General features: G+C 36.5%; 1 protein-coding gene across 1 annotated transcript in view; it reads left to right on the forward strand.

Annotated features, from left to right (window-relative positions):
* The first annotated feature begins 299 nt into the window (after positions 1-299).
* Positions 300-19,736, forward strand: part of LOC140755411 (uncharacterized) — a 31,451-nt gene continuing 12,014 nt past the window's right edge. The window contains exons 1-2 of the mRNA XM_073090615.1: positions 300-368; positions 13,202-13,219. Of these exons, the coding sequence (XP_072946716.1) occupies positions 366-368; positions 13,202-13,219 (21 nt within the window). The 5' untranslated portion in view covers positions 300-365. The remainder of the gene's footprint in view (positions 369-13,201; positions 13,220-19,736) is intronic.

A 19,736-nucleotide genomic window follows, 5' to 3' on the forward strand; every position in this document is an offset into this window, starting at 1 on the left:
TTAAACGTAAATAAAGCTTACGAACACAGAAATAAGGTAGAAAGTTGACGTAAGCACACGAGAGAATGGCTTGAAGGCATGGGAAATAGTACCCCACTTTCTTCCGTTGAGAACGTGTAGAACCAGTGTAGAACACACTGGCTTTAACGATACACGCTCCAAAATTAGTTAAAATCATTAATTTATTTATTAATAGTAAATAAAATATAATAATAATATGGACGAATAATTCGAGTTATTTCGAACGGTGTTTAAAAAAAAGTTTCCGTAAAAAACGCGCGAAATAGTGGTGCGGTGTTTTTTTAATAACCGAACGTGTAGTGCTTTGCGGTTTTGTGACTGGATATTATTATTTTTTCGGGAAAATGGTAAGTAATTTTTTTAGTAATATTTTATGTTATAAGCATTTTACTGGTGTTTTATTTAATGTTCAGTATTTTTTGTCGGAAGTGCTTTTTAAATATGTAGTTAGTACATACGAAATTTTATTATTTATTAAAAGTAAAATAAATATTTTTACGTGAAGAAGACGCATCCAAATAAAATATAGAGAAACAAATAAAAACCAAATATTTTATGTACAATGCTTCCAATAAATATTCAGTAATATTTCTAGCAAAAAAATACAAAATATTTTACATCCAATCGACAAATAAATTACTTATATTTTCTATACATATATTGGCTGAATATGCACATTATATCAACATTAAAAAAAACAAAACCCCACCATCACAGACAATCTAAGCCACAGCTTGACACAGACAACCAATTACCAACAGATAAATAATTAACTATTCAAGTTTCTCTTGACATTTCAAAGTGCGTTGAACTTAAGCTTAACTTTCAACTTGAACTTTCATTGCTTCGTTTACGTAAAGGAAAGCTCACACCTGTCTGTTTCGTATGTACCGGTATATACGAGTTGAACGATTAAATATTGCGCAATAAAATATTTAAAAAACTCATTATTTTTACTCAATCAGCGAGTTCGATTTTCAAACTCCAGACACGCTCAATGTTTTATTATAAAATTATAAAATGTGCGTATTAGAAATTAATAATCACTTTATTAGACTGATAAGGAAAACATACCGAGGAAATCTACTCTAAAAAAGCTAAAAAATGTTCTGTCTATTCGCACTTGGTCAGCGCGGTGGACTATGGCCTAAGCTCACTTTTAGACCCTTGCCCAGCAGTGGGACAGTAATGGGACAACGATGATAGTAGGAAAAAGTCACGTAGAGTTGTTTTATATTTCAAAGTATATATTAAAATTTATATTAAAGGTGGTAGAACCCTCTGTGGTTCGACTCCAGCGGCATCACCGCCACACCTATTTCTGTTATAACAGCAGTGTAGCGCTGCTGTGTTCTGGTTTGAAGTGTGGTAAGAGACATACTTATCCGAGGCTTTCTGACCTAGACGTAGCGACGCATCTGTGACCGACCCCTGGTAGGAATTTAATCTTATCTGGTTGATTACAGATGTCCATGGACGGCAGTAGCCACTTACCATCAGGTGGACTGCATGACCGTCTGCTACTCCTATATTATAAAAAGGCCAAAGAAATAGACATACCGTGATTTAGAACCATTTTTTTAAACAAGTTACATATTTAGCGCCAAAAATAATTTCTCTCGCTCTAGAAACTTCGAAATTGCTTCATTATGTAAATTAAGCCGATAAATTGTTTATACAATGTTAACCTGCTTCTAAAAATGTTGTGAACTCCAAATATACAAACACAAATCACCTAAGACTACAATAAACTAAAGAAAATCCTTACTAAATATTATAAATCCGAAAGTAACTCTGTCTGTCTGTCTGGTTGTCTCTTCTTCACGCCTAAACCACTGAACCGATTTTAATGAAATTTTGTACAAAGAGTGTATGAGACCCGAGAAAGGACATAGGATAGTTTTTATCCCGGAAATCCCACGGGAACTAGAGATGGCGATCTAAGATGGATTAATCGGAAAATCGATTTTTTGAACCCAAAACATCGATTATTTTAATCGATATTAGTAAGGATTGAATCGTAAACTATGCATTTGATCAAGTGATGATCTTTAGCAAAGTTGAAGGTACGAATTTTCAGTTTTATGTAAGTTAGTATGTTATATTAAGTATTTTCTTTTAAACGCGTGCGAAGCCGCGGGCAAAGCTAGTAAGAACTAAAGAAAGTGAAGGTGGTAGAACACTTTGTGGTTCGACTCCGGCACCACCGCCACACCTATTTCTGTTATAACAGCAGTGTAGCGCTGCTGTGTTCTGGTTTGAAGGGTGTGGTATAAGACATACTTATCCGAGGCGGTCCAGCTAAGTCCTTAGGGGTAGTGCCGCATCTGTGACCTCCCTCAGGAAGGAATCTAATCCTATCTCAGGTTGATTACAGATGTCCATGGGTGGCAGTTGCCACTTTTCAACATGGATTCAAGTAGATTACATGCTCGTTTGCTTCTTCTATATTATAAATACAACCAGCTGTCCCGGCAAACGTTGTGTTGCCATATAAATAAAAAAATGTTAAGGGTGAACAACCCTTATCACTTAGGGGTATGAAAAATAGATAGTAGCCGATTCTCAGACCTACTGAATATGCACATAAAATTTGGTGAAAATCGGTAAAGCCTGAGGAGTACGGTAACTAACATTGTGACACGAGAATTTTATATATAAGAAATTATTTACAAGTGTAATGGGTAGTAACATAATATCAGGTGGCATTTTACATCAAAACGATTGAATAGATTTTTATATTAAAAAAGTATAACTCATGCAGTTAGGCATGTAGAATGCAGTCCACCTGGTGGTAAGTGGCTGCTCCCAAAGACAATAGTAATCAACCCCAGATAAGATAAGAATCCTACCTGAGGTCGGCCACATCGTCGCTATTGCTGAGGACTTAGTTGAAACGCCTCGGATAAGTACATACTTATCCGACGCGTTTCAAGGACGTAAGGCGGAAGGAAGGAAGGCGTAAGGGACATCCCTTACTACACTTCAAACCAGAACACAGCAGCGCTACACTGCTGTTATAACAGAAAGGTGTGGCGGTGCCGCCGGAGTCGAATCACAAAGGGTTCCTTTAAACACTAAATGTTAAAAATAAAAACATTTGTTAAAATCGTGAACATGGTGCTTCAAATGTTAATTTATGTAAATACAGAGAAAGTGAATGTTCATTCATAACTAATGGATTTTAAAAGAGTCGGTATAATAACTGTTTTCATCATACGAGTACGTTCAGTTGTCTAAATTTGTCAATTTTTAGTTTACTACTAAAATTTATAATTTTAGTTTCTTTGCTTTTTTAGGGTTCCGCATGCGACTGGTAAAAGTGGACCGCTGTCTGTCCGTTTGTCACAATGAACACTTCTTCTTGTACTTCACTTGTACTTCTTGAACCGTAATAGATGAGAGTGAGAGTGTGAGATGAAAGTTTTTACAGAGATGTAAAACGGTGGCCGCTAAAGCAACAAATGCTAAAAATAAAATAAAAAAAATCTTGAAAATATTGAAAATATACGGGGGTCGTCGTAAAAAAAAACAATAATTTGGCAGCCTTTCTCGCTTTATCTATTGAAATTTAATGGTTAAATACATAGATTAGTAAAGATTACTCACTCCTAACAAGAAAATGTACCCAGTTTTGAAAATTGAAATAGTTGCGTAAAAAAGTTTTGCCACGTCTCCGTGCTAAAATGTCGCTAAAATATTTGAAATAATTATTTATTTATTATGTAAATTACGCAGTATTAGTTATTTATTTGTAATTTTTCTCTAAAAATGTTTTTATTTGTCGAGAATTCTAAAAGAACTTACTAATAAGCCGTTGGTGGCTTCATTCAATTTCAAGGCGGCGAAGTATCTTTACTAATCTATGGTTAACTAGTTAAAATTTTCACAATGCATTAACTTCTATGGTTGTCATAATATCAAAAAGTAAAAATAGAAAATAAATGAAAATTATTTATTTATAACCATAGTTTATAACACTAAAGTTCATAAATAAACTAAAAAAGCTCTCAGAGTAATAATATAGCGAAAAGCTAAAATTAATAGTTACCAACCAAGAAGAAAATCCGCTGTCAAATCTACGTAAATAAAGATTTTTTCGTGAGTTATGTCAGAGATTATGCAATATGTAGGCCATTCTTACTAAAGTCATGTAATTATAATATTGAATGGAAGGAAAAACATATAATTATGTAATTACCATATTACATTATACACAGGGTTGCCCGATTCGATACGATTTACCGGAATATCGATATTTGGTACGATATGTATCGATATATAGTCTTATAATATAATTTATATTATTTTTATTTTTTTTAGTATTTGTACCGCCTTCCATTTTTCTGCACATCCCTAAGGTTGACTGGGAGATAATGCTATTTAGCATTAAGTCCACCTTTTGCACCACACTGTTTTAAACATGGTCAATAAAGAGTAAATAAATAAATAAATATAAGATGATGTAACATTGATGAATCGTATCGAATTTTAAAAATGAGTTCTGATCTAAATGTCGATTTGTTTTATAATATAGGAGTAGCAGACGAGCATGCAGTCCACCTGATGGTAAGTGGCTACTGCCGTATGGACATCTGTAATCAACCCCAGATAAGAATAAATTCCTACCTGAGTTCGGCGACAGATTCGCCGCTACCCTTGAGGACTAAGCTGGAACGCAACGGAAATCTGTCTCTCTTAACACCCTTCAAATCAGAACACAGCAGCGCTACACTGCTGTTATAACAGAAATAGGTGTGGCGGTGGTGCCGGAGTCGAACCATACTTTATTTTACCTTCACTATTTCACAATATACTAAAAAATGGTACTGTTATTTAGGTGTTATTGCTCTACACAGATTGTGCGCATTGTTATTGTGTGAACGGTAATTGTGAGAAAAATAATATTGACGCTGATAATTTGTATATTGGAGTACGAACAGATAAAAAGGGTAGAACCATTTGTTCGACTCCGGTGGCGCCTTCACACCTTTCTGTTATAACAGCAGTGTAGCGCTGCTGTGTTCTTGTTTGAAGGGTAAGAGACATACTTATCCGAGGCGTTCCATTTTAATCCTCAGTGGTGTCGTAGCATCTGTGATCGAGTTCTGGTAGAGCTATAATCTTATCTGGGGTTGATTACATACTTGTATGTCCATGGAAACACTTACCATCGAGTTGACTGCATATATGTTTGAATGTGGTGGAACCCTTTGTGATTTGACTCCAGCGGCACCACCACCACACCTATTTCTGTCTCATAACAGCAGCGTTAACCGCTGCTGTGTTCTGGTTTGAAGTGTGGTAAGAGACATACTTATCCGAGGTGTTCCAGCTTAGTCCTCAGGTAGCGGCGCATCTGTGGCCGACCTCAGGCAGGAATATTTTATTCTATCTGGGGTTGATTACAGATGTCCATGGGCGGCAGTAGCCACTTACCATCAGGTGGACTGCATGCTCGTCTGCTACTTCTATATTATAAAAAAAATACTCGCTTTCAATTTCTATATTTAAAAAAAAATCTACCACAAGTGAAGCGCTGCTGTGTTCTGGTTTAAAAGGTGGTTACACAAAATAATTATATGAGGTGTTCCTTAGTCCTCAGAGGTAACAACGCTGGGGCCAACTTTAAGCAGGATTCTAATCATATCTGGAGTTGATTACAGATGTCCATGGGCGGTAGTAACTTCTTACCATCAGATTGACTGCATGCTCGTTTGCTACTTCCATATTCACAGAAAAATTGGCTGAGTACGAGTAGAACTCGTACTGGGAGGGTTCATTATCATCATCAACCCATTACTGTCCCACTGGTGGGCACGGGTCTCCTCTCAGAATGAGGATAAGGCCATAGTCCACCGCGCTGGACAAGTGCGTATTGGATACCTTACCATATCTTTGAGATTTTTTATAATCTCTCAGATATGCAGGTTTCTTTACGATGTTTTCCTTCACAGTTTTAGTGCTAATTAATTTCTAATACGCACATAATATCGAAAAATCAGAAGTGCGTGCCTGTTTGAACCTCGGACCCCTCTACCAAGAGGCCGAGTTTCTTAACCACTAGGCTATCACTGCCTGGGAGGGTTCCGTACGACTTTTTTTATTTTTACTTTTTGTTATAATATTCCTATTCTAAAAAAAAAGTATTACTACTATTTACGAGTTAGAGCCCGATGACAGACGAACAGACAGCGGAGGCTTAGTAATAAGGTTCCGTTTTGACACTTTTGTATGGAACCCTAAAAACAAGAAAGTTAACGAAATAATCTCATTTCCGCTGCCTTAATGCAAACAATCATTCTGCTCTATTACCTTATAAGATTATTATGAAAACTTTATCTTAGGCGGATTGTGTCTCAAATTTGTTGCAAGACATAGATGTGTTACCTTAGAAAAGACAAATACTTTTTATCTTTATTTACTTCGAAATATGTACATACTTTTAAAACACTTACTTTTAAACTTTTTTGACAGATCTAACATTACGTAAAAGTAAATAATATTTACGTGAATTTATTTTTATTGTTGTTTGTTGATAAATGGAAATGATAATAAATCAGAAATAAAAATAATTTTACAACAACCAAATCTTGCTTTCATTTTGTTCAACGGATTGTAAAATGTAAAATTACATGCGTTTGTGATTACCTACTGATTAGATTTACATAATTGTAAAACATGGTTTTGTAACATAAAAAAGCATGTATCTTTATGTATGAAAAAAAGAAAAAGTTATATCTCTTTGCCGTAATTTATAAAATATTATTATGTGTTACATCGATGCGCGTATTTTTCTCGCACTTTAAAATGTTCTCCGATTAATTTAGCCAAAAGAAGAATTGTATCGTAGTCTTCAAACCATTTATTTTTTATTTATTTAGATATACCATCGAGTTATCACTAGACATTCCTTAATATTACAATTTTGTTGGTTCAGGGGGCTTTTTTTTGTTATCGAGGGGGAAACCTTCAAAAGGTACCCGACAACGTTATGTGGGATTTTTACCGCACTAAAACCCCCCCGGTGGCCGTCCTCTGCGCTGCGTAGAGGGCTCCGGGATCTCCAAAGGAACGCAACCGGAGTCCTCTTACCGCGTTGCACCGTCGGGCTCCGCCCAGGTGAGCTTGACGCTCGCCACACCGTCTGGTGTGTACGACGGTATGCGACCACACGTACCGTTGTCCTTCCCGGGGCCGCTGGCCTGGCGGTTCGAGCTCCCACTCTTGCCGCCCGCAACCCCGGAAGCCCCCTTTTAGCGCCTCTTACGACAGCCAGGGGATACCGTAGACCTATTCTAGTCCCGTAACTACAGGGACATGGTTCAGGGGGCCTACCACCTTCTTTTAAAAACCATCATAGTTCAGGAAAGTTTTATTTCCTCCTTAAAACAGTAAAATATTCCGTCATACACAGTTGAACAAACTTAAACCCTTATTAATTTTTCGCTTATCTATCGTACAAAACCAACAGAAATTGTCATATTTTGCTTAAAAAGTTAAATTTCCTGCAAAAAAAGTAAAAGTATGATTAAAATAATATTGTTTTAAGAGATGGTAATAATCCCCCAGTGTGATTCGCCATGACAGGTATATACAACACTCATAGTATTATAACTTGACAACGAAGTGTATGTGAATATAACATAGAATAATAAAATAAAAAAAAGAAATCAAGTTGTAGTTTCAATTATAAGTTGGATTTAAAAAAATAATAAAGAAATTATTGAAAAAAGAACCATAGGTGCATATTACGTATCAGGAGACAGAAAAACTTCTATTTATGTTAAAAGTTTTTAAATTTTCTTATAAATAATTAACCTATTATTATTATAAATTAATATTTTTTGTATTGACAATTGTGGAAACAAATCATTTAATAAGCCAAAAAATATATTATTAGTATGTATTCTTTAGGGAAAAAATGGAGCCCCACTACTAAGCTTCCGCTGTCTGTCCGTCTGTCACAAGGCTCTATCTCTTAAACGGTAATAGATAGATACTTGATTTTTTTACAGAGTATGCATAACGATGGCCGCTATATTAAAAAATACTAAAAATGAAAAATAGTTTAACAAATTGGGGGTCGTATACAAAGAAACCGCCATTTTTCGACGTATTGCGCTTTATCTATTAAACCGTTTTATGTATAAAGTTCAAATGTTCACGATGTATTTACTTCAAATTTACAATAAATGAAAAATTAGATGGTACGGAACCGTCCATGTACGTTACGTCGCACTTGACGAATTAATAGACAGCAATTGTCAAATGTCAACTGTCACCTTGTCAACAGCATTTGTCAACCTTAGATACGCCAAACATACGATAGATTGATTTTATTAATAACTGGTATTAGACATCGCCATAATCCTAAATTTAAGGTATTTCGTTTAAATTGAGTCTCGTAACAATTGACTTCTTGTAAACAAGTAATACTTTTACCTAACAATGAAGTGTACTTAAGCAACATAGTAAGTTACTATGACAAAAGCTGTTCCTGCTCCGGACATGAATGAAAATTGTGAAAGCTGGAGAAAGTGACGCCGGCAGATGACCTACGTAAACATAGCTACGAATACATAGCTCTAACTATGAAATATGGCTATTTGATTATTCTTAAACGACTTAAAAAAGGAGGTTTCTCAATTCGGCCGTATATATCGATACCTTAATCCTCAAATCAGCCGACTCCACTTTTTGTCAAAATGTTTTGTTTTTTATTTTGATTTTGTTCAATGCTGTTTACTATCAAAATAAATAAAAAAACATTTTTTTTGATAATATATGACTAAGAAATATGGCTATTTGATTATTTTTACAATCTTCTATTTACCTGTTCCGGTGTTTGTAATGTAATCTTGCAAGCTAAATTTCTACCAAATTTCTAAATTTAATTTTGAAGGTGGTAGAACCCTTTGTGGTTCGACTCCCGCGGCACTACCGCCACACCTATTTCTGCCTAATAACAGCGGTGTTAGGCGCTGCTGTGTTCCGTTTTGAAAAGTATTGTAAGGGAGATATACTTCTCCGAGGCGTTTCAGCTTCGTCCTCAGGGGTAGCGGCGCATCTGTGGCCGACCTCAGGTTCTAATCCTATCACACTGGGAATTGGTAGTTTTCTTTTTTATTATATAGGAGTAGCAGACGAGCATGCAGTCCACCTGATGGTAAGTGGCTACTGTCGCCCATGGATATTTGTAATAAACTGCAGATAACATTAGACAGGAATCCTGGTCTAATCTAGGAAGGAAGGAAACTTCTGAAGGTATAACTCTATGTGGTTCTACTCCGGCGGCACCACGGCCACCAGAATGCCTATTCTTGTCCTACGGTATCCTACGGTACGCACAGAATCCCCTGCCTGTCGTTAGAGGCGACTAAAAGAGGCTTTCGGGGTTGCGGGTGACAAGAGTGGAAGCTCGAACCGCAGGGGGGCTTTAGTGCAGTAAGAATAACATATGCCACTGGGTACCTTTTAGAGGTTTCCCCCTCGTATAAAAAAAACCTCCCCTGTTAAAAAATAACTCGTTTCACCACCATAGTCATGTCAAATAGCTGGGCACGAGTCTATTCTCAGAATTCAAGGGATTTAGTATATAATTACGTAAAGTCGAGTAAGAATTTGCGATAGCCTAGTGGTTAAGAAACTCGGCCTTTCGATCGAGGGGTCCGAGGTTCAAATCCCAGCACCTCTGATTATTCTAAGTTATGTGCGTATTAAAAATTAATAATCACATGCTAAACGGTGAAGGAAAACATCGTGAGGAAGCCTGCATACCTGAGACATTTATAAAAAAATCTCAAAGGTATGTGAAGTCTACCAATACGCACTTGGCCAGCGCGGTAGACTATGGCCTAATGCTTCTCATTATGAGAGGAGACCCGTGCCCAGCAGTGGGAGTCATGGGTTTTTGTTGAAGTAAGTTGTGGTAAACTTCATACACCTTTTAGAACAGCACAGAATTTTCAGCATTTAGATTTCCTTGCGATGTTTTCTTTTACCGTTAAAGTCATACTTAATTCCTAATACGCATGTATGGAAAATCAATTTGTGATACTTGTAAAGAGAAATCAAGATTCTATTACTTTTACACATTTACATATTAAAGTTAGAACCCTTTGTGGTTCGACTCCGGTGGCAGCACCACCACACCTATTTCTGTTACAACAGCAGTGTAGCGCTGCTGTGTTCTGGTTTGAAGTGTGGTAAGAGACATACTTTACCGAGGCGTTCCAGCTTAGTCCTCAGATGTAGCGGCGTATTTATACCGACCTCAGGTAAGAATCTAATCCTATCAAGGATTGTTTATACGGCAGTATCCACTTACTATCAGGTACGTTCGTCTGTTTCTACTATATTATTAAAAATAAAGAAACGGTTACTTTTTACACTCACAGCCCCATACTAGGATTCCCTGTATCGTGGGTGCTATGGACACACACAGAGACAAATACACAAACACCCAGAAACAGAAAATCATCATTTAGAAATCTGTCTGGCCGGGGATCGAAGCCGGGACCCTCTGCGCGTCAGATATGGTGACCGCACCGGGTCATCATATGACGACTATCGTTATATATATATATATATTTCTTATGTGCGTGTGTATGTCACTGAACTCCTCCTAAACGACTGGACTGATTTTGATAAAATTTGTTGTGTGTGTTCAAGAGGGCTTGAGAATAGTTTAGATTCACAATTTAGTCCGTGGGAAAAGTTTCTTATATATAAAATTCTCGTGTCACAATGTTAGTAACCGTACTCCTTCGAAACGTCTTTACCGATTTTCACCAAATTTTATATGCATATTCAGTAGGCCTGAGAATCGGCTACTATCTATTTTTCATACCCCTAAGTGATAAGGGTTGTTCAATCTTAACATTTTTTAAAATGTATATGGCAACACAACGTTTGCCGGGTCAGCTAGTATATAAATAAGAAAAGGTTATATGATTTTCAGGTATTACTTATAAATTCGCAAAGAAGCGCGAAATCTCGCTAGTGATGTAACTGATATTGGAAACGGTTTCCGCGGACATCACTGCAACCGGTTAGAAAGCGAAAGCGGAAAGTTCCGAATATCATATTACACAAGGCTGAAGCAAATATCGTCTGCGAGAAATCTTTCGTTGTTTACATAAGCTTGGGCGTGGGGTTATGGGGACCGGACTACGCCTAGGCGAGATGAAATAAATTTATTTATTTTATTTTATTTATTTTTATTTAGGAAACATACAATACAACATGATACTTAAAAATAAGGTTATAAAAGTAGTTCACATATCAGTAAAGTTTCCACTAATATCTTATTCATAAAATTACTAGTAAGAGATGACTCTATTGGAGCAAAACAGAGATATTTAATGATAAAATTACTTTTAAAAATTAAGTAATTATCTTAAAGTAAAGTAGAATTTCTCGTTGCAATGACCATGTTCTTATGACCTGTTTTGTGTTAAATTATTCGAGAACCTTTTGTTTTTTCTCGGTAAATTTGAGAAATAACGGCCTTGTATAATATAGTAACAGACGATCATGCAGTCAACCTGATGGTAAGTAGCTACTAACGCCCATGAACATCTATAATCAACCACAGATAGGATTAGATATTCCTGACGTCGGCTACAGATGCGCCGCTACCCCTGAGGACACCTTCAAACCAGAACACAGCAGCGTTTAACACTGCTGTTGTGAGGCAAAACTAGGTGAGCGGTGGTGCCACCGGAGTCGACCCACAGAGGGTTCTACCACCTTCTCATTGTACCACATAGATTAGTAAAGATTACTCACTCCTAACAAGAAAATGTAACCAGTTTTGAGAATTGAAATAGTTGCGTAAAAAAGTTTTGCCACGTCTCCGTGCTAAAATGTCCCTAAAATATTTAAAATAATTATTTATTTAGTATGTAAATTACGCAGTATTCGTTATTTATTCGTAAATTTTCTCTAAAAATGTTTTTATTTTTCAAGAATTCAAAAATAGAACTTACTAATAAGCCGTTTGTGGCTTCATTCAATTTCAAGGCGGCGAAGTATCTTTACTAATCTATGTTGTACCATAAGTGATTATAATTACAAAATTCTTTACTTTGAAAATACCATTTTACCAATTTTTAAACCGCAAAGTCAATAAAAACTTTGCATCGAAAGCTTACGACTTTAAGGATCTCCGTACATAACGATTGAGTAAGCTTTCGACTATTACGAGCTTAAAGCACTTTCGCTGTTGGAATGTGGTCCGACAGGTGCCGAACCTGAACAATTTGGCGTTTACACGATGCGAGGTCGTCGCGAGGTGGTCGTGTCGTGGGATGTGCGAGTGCTTTTTTTTTTTAGACGAAAATTTATTTAAATTTTGTTTGTTGTTTTTATGGCATTTGTTACTATTAAAATAAAATGTTTTTATGTAGATGCATTATCTTATATATAAAATTCTCGTGTCACAATGTTAGTTACCGTACTCCTCCGAAACGGCTTTACCTACCGATTTTCGCCAAATTTTATATGCATATTCAGTAGGTCTGAGAATCGGCTACTATCTTATTTTTCATACCTAAGTGATAAGGGTTGTTCACCCATAACATTTTTTATTTATATGGCAACACAACGTTTGCCGGGTCAGCCAGTATTTTACAATTATTTAAGCACCACTGCTAATTCGTTCAAATTATAAATGTTAACATGGTATTCTTTTATTTATTTTCGACGAAAATTACTTCTGTAAAGATGCTATGGTTTCGCTGTAAAGTTAAGGAGCTTAACCGTCAATATTATTCATTTGAAGATGATAAATTATTATTCATATTTGACGAAAATTATGACTAATGTTTTACATTTATTTAACTAAGAAATTTCATTAAAATTATAATTTGATAAACTTGTTACTACTTTTCTACACTAATATTATAAAGAGGAAAACTTTGTTTGTTTGGTTGTAATGAATGTGCTTAAAACTACTGGACCGATTTTAAAAATTCTTTCACCATTCGAATGCTACATTATCCACGTAACATAGGCTATATTTTTTATGAAATATATTTGATAAATAGATTTTGAGGCGGTACAAAGTTTGCCGGGTCGGCTAGTAATTTATTAAAGCGTTGTTATAATAAAAATGAGAATATCTACGTAATTATAAGTACCTAATGTTAATAAAATATGTTTTATATTGTTACAGATCCCACGATGGACGACGGTAAGTCAAAAAACCATCCCTATCGATCCACAGGGGTTACTTGTACATTCAGATTCACAAGGTTCAAGAGTAAAAATATGGAACAGTACCCGTACCATGAGTTTTTACGTTTTGACAAATATAACTGTTTTAGTATTTGTATACGTATTGGCCCATACAATTTCCAAGTTCTGACACAATAAGCTAGGGGATTAATATTGGAAATTGTATGGGCAAATACATAAACAAATACCAAAACACATAGATTAGTAAAGATTACTCACTCCTAACAAGAAAATGTACCCAGTTTTGAGAATTGAAATAGTTGCGTAAAAAAGTTTTGCCACGTCTCCGTGCTAAAATGTCCCTAAAATATTTGAAATAATTATTTATTTATTATGTAAATTAAACAGCATTAGTTATTTATTCGTAAATTTTCTCTAAAATGTTTTTATTTGTTAAGAATTAAAAGAAAGAACTTACTAATAAGCCGTTTGTGGCTTCATTCAATTTCAAGGCGGCGAAGTATATGCTACTAATCTATGCCAAAACAGTCATATTTGTCAAAATGTAAAAACTCTTGGTAAGGGTACAGTATGGAAACTCCCTACAAAGCGTTCGAAACGGCACACTCACATAAACATGCGCATCGACGAGGCCCTGTAAGCGGTTTTCGCAGTTCTGCAGTAGCAAGACCACAGACCTATATCTATTTAGATATAGGTCTGTGAGCGAGACGCATCGAAACGAGTGTGATAGACGGACAGACAGCGAGGGCTTAGTAAAAGAGTTCCACTATTAGGTTCCGCCCTTAGGGTTCCGCTTTTTAATACGGAGCCATAGATAAGTATAGATATCTCACCGCCTTATAATTGAAGGAAGCCATTACATGACTTAAACGGCTGACAATTCTGTCAGCCATTTAATGGCTGTCATGGCGTAATTTACGCGGAACAATGCCGACATGCGCAGTTAAGTGGAGCAAAAACACGAAATCGAGGAAAAAGTGCGGAGAAATATCGTTTCATTCGTAAATGATCTAAAAACTACATTTTTTTAATATTTCTCAAACACGAAAATATATGACAGTGACAATTTCAATTGTCAATACTGTTTACATTTTCTTGTTAGGAGTGAGTAATCTTTACTAATCTATGTACGGAGTCCTGAAACGTAGAATGACTTTACACCTACTTCTAAACTCGACAAAATACAAGAGGATGTGTAAAATACACACATAACTGGTCAAACCAGAGTTGAAAGTTAGAATGACTGGTCATAAATATATTGTGTAACATTACTTATAAATATGTAGGCAATTATATTATATACTTTCACACACTAAGATAAATTTGCCACTAATTAAAAATCACGACTTCTCATAAATTAACATAGGCATTTTAAGCATAATAAAACGATATTAGAATTGTAAATAATATAACATATTTAAGAATAGTAAAATAGAATTATAGTTTAAAGGTAGCTTGATGGTTCGACTCTGGTACCAGTGTCACATCTATTTCTGTTATAACAGCAGTGTAGCGCTGCTGTGTTCTGGTTTGAAGGGTGTGGTTAAGGAGATATGTATGTAACTATGTAGTTTTTTTTATGGGAGTAGTAGACGAGCATGCAGTCCACCTGATGGTAAGTGGCTACTGCCGCCCATGGACATCTGTAATCAACCCCAGATAAGATTAGATTCCTAACTGAGTTCTGCCACAGATGCACCGCTACCTCTGAGGACTAAGCTGGAACACCTCGAAAAAAATGTCTCCCTTACCACACCCTTGAAACCAGAACACAGCAGCGCTACACTGCTGTTATAACAGAAATAGATGTGGCGGTGGTGCCGGCGGAGTCGAACCACAGAGGGTTCTACCTTCTTTAAGAATTATAGGCATTTTAAAAATAGGAAAATACCATTACAATTATAGTTTAAAGTTGGGCTGACGTAATGTAATGTTATTTAAAATGTAATGTAATGTAAACCTAATCCAAAGTACTACAAATCGAAATTGTATCATGCGTACAATCTGACAAGATGACTTCCTCTTATATTAGACTTGTTTAAGAATATTCTTTATTATTTATAAGTAAAAAAATTTGGCATTTTAAAAAAAGAGACAAAGAGACAAATTAAAAAAGGACAGACCCACTGAGTTTCTTACCGGATCATCTCAGTTGAGGTCGCGTTCCGATCCGGTAGTAGTTTAAGAAAAAATATTGTAACTGAGAATTTGTAAGTGCCGCCGTTGGCTTATACAAAATAAATATATTTAATTTCATTTCAGGCATTTTAAAAATAGGAAAATACCATAAGAATTACAGTTGGGTTGACAGCGTTCCATAATGTTATGTAAAATATAATGTATACCTGATCCGAAGCATTACAAATCGAAATTGTGTATGCGTACAATCTGACAAGATGACTTCCTCTTATATTAGAGAAATAAGATACATAAAAGATGAATTACGTGTGTTTGCGCATGACGGATTTACTTTTACTACCGCTTTCAAGATTGATCATGATCTACATAGATCTTAGATCATTTCACGATTAAGTTACCTTTTAAACGTAATGCATACTTTGATTAAATTGTCTTAAGTGCATTCAAATTTAATTTAAATACGCATAAATGAGGTAATTTTCAAGTATTCTCTATTTTTATTATGTAATCCTAACTAATATTGTGAATGTGTTTTTTTGCGTTTCAAGCCTGAACTACATAACAGATTATCATAAAATTTTGTACACACGTTGTCAAGGATTCAGAAAAGGACATAGGGTAGCTTTTATCCCGAGAAAAGTACCGTTTCTGAGGGATAGATAAAAACCGCCGAATGCGAGCAAAAACGCGGGTGAAAACTAGTGTTAAAAGTGTTACCTACAAAGGTGGCAGAACATCGTGCTTTGACTCCGGAGGCACATAGAAATAGCAGACTAGCATGCAGTCCACCTGATGGTAAGTGGCTACTGCCGCCCATGGACATGCGTAATCAACCCCAGATATGATTAGATATTCCTACCTGAGGTCGGCCACAGATGCGCCGCTACCCCTGAGGACTAAGCTGGAACGCCTAGAAAAGTATCCCTTACCACACTCTTCAAACCTGAACACAGCAGCGCTTAACACTGATTATAACAGAAATAGGTGTGACGGTGGTGCCGCCGGAGTCAACCACAACGTCTCACGTAATTAATAGACGCTCTCTAAGTTATCACGTGGTTTACCACGTAGCAGTAATCTATGGTAAGTCTTGTATCTAGGATAATGGTTTTAATTTAATCCTTTGAAAGTCTGTTTAAGTGATTTTAAATTCAAATGCTTCGTATTCGAACGAGGTCAGAGGGATACCATTGTGAAGGGTTTTCTTTATGAATCTGTTATAGTCCGCGCCAAACTGCTAGTCCGCTCCGAATATAGAAACGAGTCCCGTCGAATAGCAAATTGTACATATTAGAGGGACGAAGACAGAGTCTTACCATGAGTTTTCAAAACATCCCACAATTTTACATTACGTTTACTCAATACATTATTCTGTTCCGTTCGCTTCAGTAGACTGAGTAAACGTAACAATAAGTAAGTGCTCAAGTCTTTGTCTGCCTCACATGTTCGCAAAAAAGAGAGACAAACATAAAACGCCATTTTGTCAATTTAGACATTTAATGTTACGTTACTGACACTATAGTTCTGAAACAATCCGCTAGGGGCGTTGATTGGAATTTGTATGGTTAAGCAGTGATAGCCTAGTGGTTAAGAAACACGGCCTCGATCGAGGGGTCCGAGGTTCATAACCCAGGCACGCTCCTCTGATTTTTCAAAGTTATGCGCGTATTAAAAAAAATGATCACTTGCTTAAACAATGAAGTAAAACAGCGCGAGGAAACCTGCATACCTGAGAGATTTATAAAAAAAAATGTCAAAGGTATGTGAAGTCTACCAATACGCACTTGTCCAGCGCGGTGAACTATGGCCTAATCTCATTCTGAGACACCTGTGCCCAGCAGTAAGACAATAACGGGCGTAAAGCTACTGTTGCTCAAGAGATGTAGACAATGCGCGGTCAGCGACCGCGACGATCTAAAAGCGACCTTGATTTCTTTCTAATAAAATAATTTGCCAAGTGCGAGTCGAATTGTACGCGGAGGGTTCCGTACCACCAAATTTATTTGTTTTTATTTTATGTATTTTGTCATTATAGCAGACAAAAGTGAATGCATTGTGAAAATTTGAACTGTCTATCTATTACGGTTCTGTTGATAAAACGAAAAACGTCGAAAAATAGTGGCATCTTGTACAAAAAAACGATATTTTTCGGCATTTTTTTGCTGCAAAATTTCTAAAATAAATGGAGATCACCGTATGGTAATTGGAGTTTATTTTTATTTTTAGTATTTGTTGTAATAGTATACGCGATTGAAGATTTTTTTTATTTTTAGTATCTCTTGGAGTAGTAGTATATATACTTTGTAAAAAATTAAGTGTCTATCTATTACGGTTCCAGAGATAGAGCCCTGTGACAGACGGACAGACAGCGGAGTCTTAGTAATAGGGTTCCGTTTTTACCCTTTGCGTACGGAACCCTAATAACCGATACGAATCTCAAAAAGTCGAACAAATCAGATAAAAAGCCGCGTGGCGTCAATTTCGTTTGTAACAAATTGATTACACGAAAGATTTCAATTTGAAACATTAGATACGCACAATTTTACTGAGACTACTTATCATGCAAAATGATTGAAGTGATTTTGATCTCCATATCTATCTGTATATATAAAATTCTCGTGTCACAATGTTAGTTACCGTATTCCTCCGAAACGGCTTTACCGATTTTCACCAAATTTTATATGCATATTCAGTAGGTCTGAGAATCGGCTATTATCTATTTTTCATACCCCTAAGTGGTAAGGGTTGTTCACCTTAACATTTTTTTATTTATATGGCAACACAACGTTTGCCGGGTCAGCTAGTCTGTATATAAATGTACGTTTGTAATAATTAATCTTAACCAATTTTTGCCTAAAATGTTCAAAAAATTACAATTTCTGAGGTGAAAGCTTCTTAAGCGGCGTTGTGCACTCTTTGTGATGGGTATTAAAGTGCTAGTCCGCTCTGAATATAGAAATGAATCGCATCGCCATAGCAAATTGTATGACTACACCTGCTCGCAACAACTTCAGAGCGGACTAGCAGTTTACTATACCCCAATTAAAACTGGCCACAAAACATGTTATTAAAAAAAAAACAAAAAGTACCTGACACCCGCTATATTATTTCCCGCCAGAACTACCTGTCATTTAAACGTCATTATCAATCTCTCACAGATTAATAATGCGTTCCCATCATTGTTGCAGACGGAAGGTAAAGATTACAAATTAATACAGCCAGAAAAAGTTACAGCGATTATTATCATTATTATTGAGGAAGGTAATGATTATCGTTGATCTTTTCTTGGTGAAGGAAGCAATTTATTTTTATTGAAGATGGTAGAGATTCTTTAATAAATTCTAGGCAATCAGCAAATTCATACATCTAAGGGTCCGTTCACATTATGTTGAATCGGTTCACATTTGGAGTAGTAAGGGGGACATACTTTTCCAAGGCTTTCCAGCTTAGTCCTCAGGAGAAGTGGCCCATCTGTGGTGCACCTCCGATAGGAATGTAATCTTATCTAGGGTTGATTACAGATGTCCATGGGCGGCAGTAGCCGCTTAACTTTAATGACGTACATATAAAAAAAACACTTTCTCCACTCACAATCCCACAGTAGGATTCCCTGTATCGTGGGTGCTATGGACACACACACAGACAAATACACAAACACCCAGACCGAGAAACAGAAACCTAAATTCATAATTTAGAAATTTGGCCGGGAATCGAACCCGGGACCCTCTGCGCGTCAGACTGGTATGGTGACCGCTCAGCGACGCGGGTCGTCAATATAAAGCTATGTCAAGAATTTATCCTTGAAGGTGGTAGAACCCTTTGTGGTTCGGCTCGGGCGGCACTACCACCACGCCTATTTCTGTCTAATAACAGCAGTGTTAGGCGCTGCTGTGTTCCGGTTTGAAGGGTGTGGTAAGGGAGACATACTTTTCCCAGGCGTTCCAGCTTGGTCCTCGGGGGTAGCGGCGCATCTGTGGCCGACACCAGGTAGGAATAACTAATCCTATCCGCGGTTGATTACAGATGTCCATGGGCGGCAGTAGCCACTTACCATCAGGTGGACTGCATGCTCGTCTGCTACTCCTATATTATAAAAAAAAACCTTGTAGAAATTTGGAGACCTCCAGGATGCCCTACCTTAGTCTGCCACTGACCGGATGCCTCCCCCTTCCTCTATATACGATAATGTTACCACTAGGTCACAACTATCGACATCTTCCCATCAGACAACGGAAGTGGGCTGACATTGTTTCAAACAATACGTCGACCACATTCCCATGCTGATGGGAAGATTGAATTCATTTCACTGTTCCATGTTAACATGGCGAAAATATTTTAAAAACTTAATTATAACGTCCAATGTAGTAATT

Source organism: Epargyreus clarus, unplaced genomic scaffold (assembly GCF_041222505.1).
Source record: "Epargyreus clarus isolate Ecla_fem2 unplaced genomic scaffold, WU_Ecla_fem_2.2 ptg000033l, whole genome shotgun sequence".
Taxonomy (NCBI): domain Eukaryota; kingdom Metazoa; phylum Arthropoda; class Insecta; order Lepidoptera; family Hesperiidae; genus Epargyreus; species Epargyreus clarus.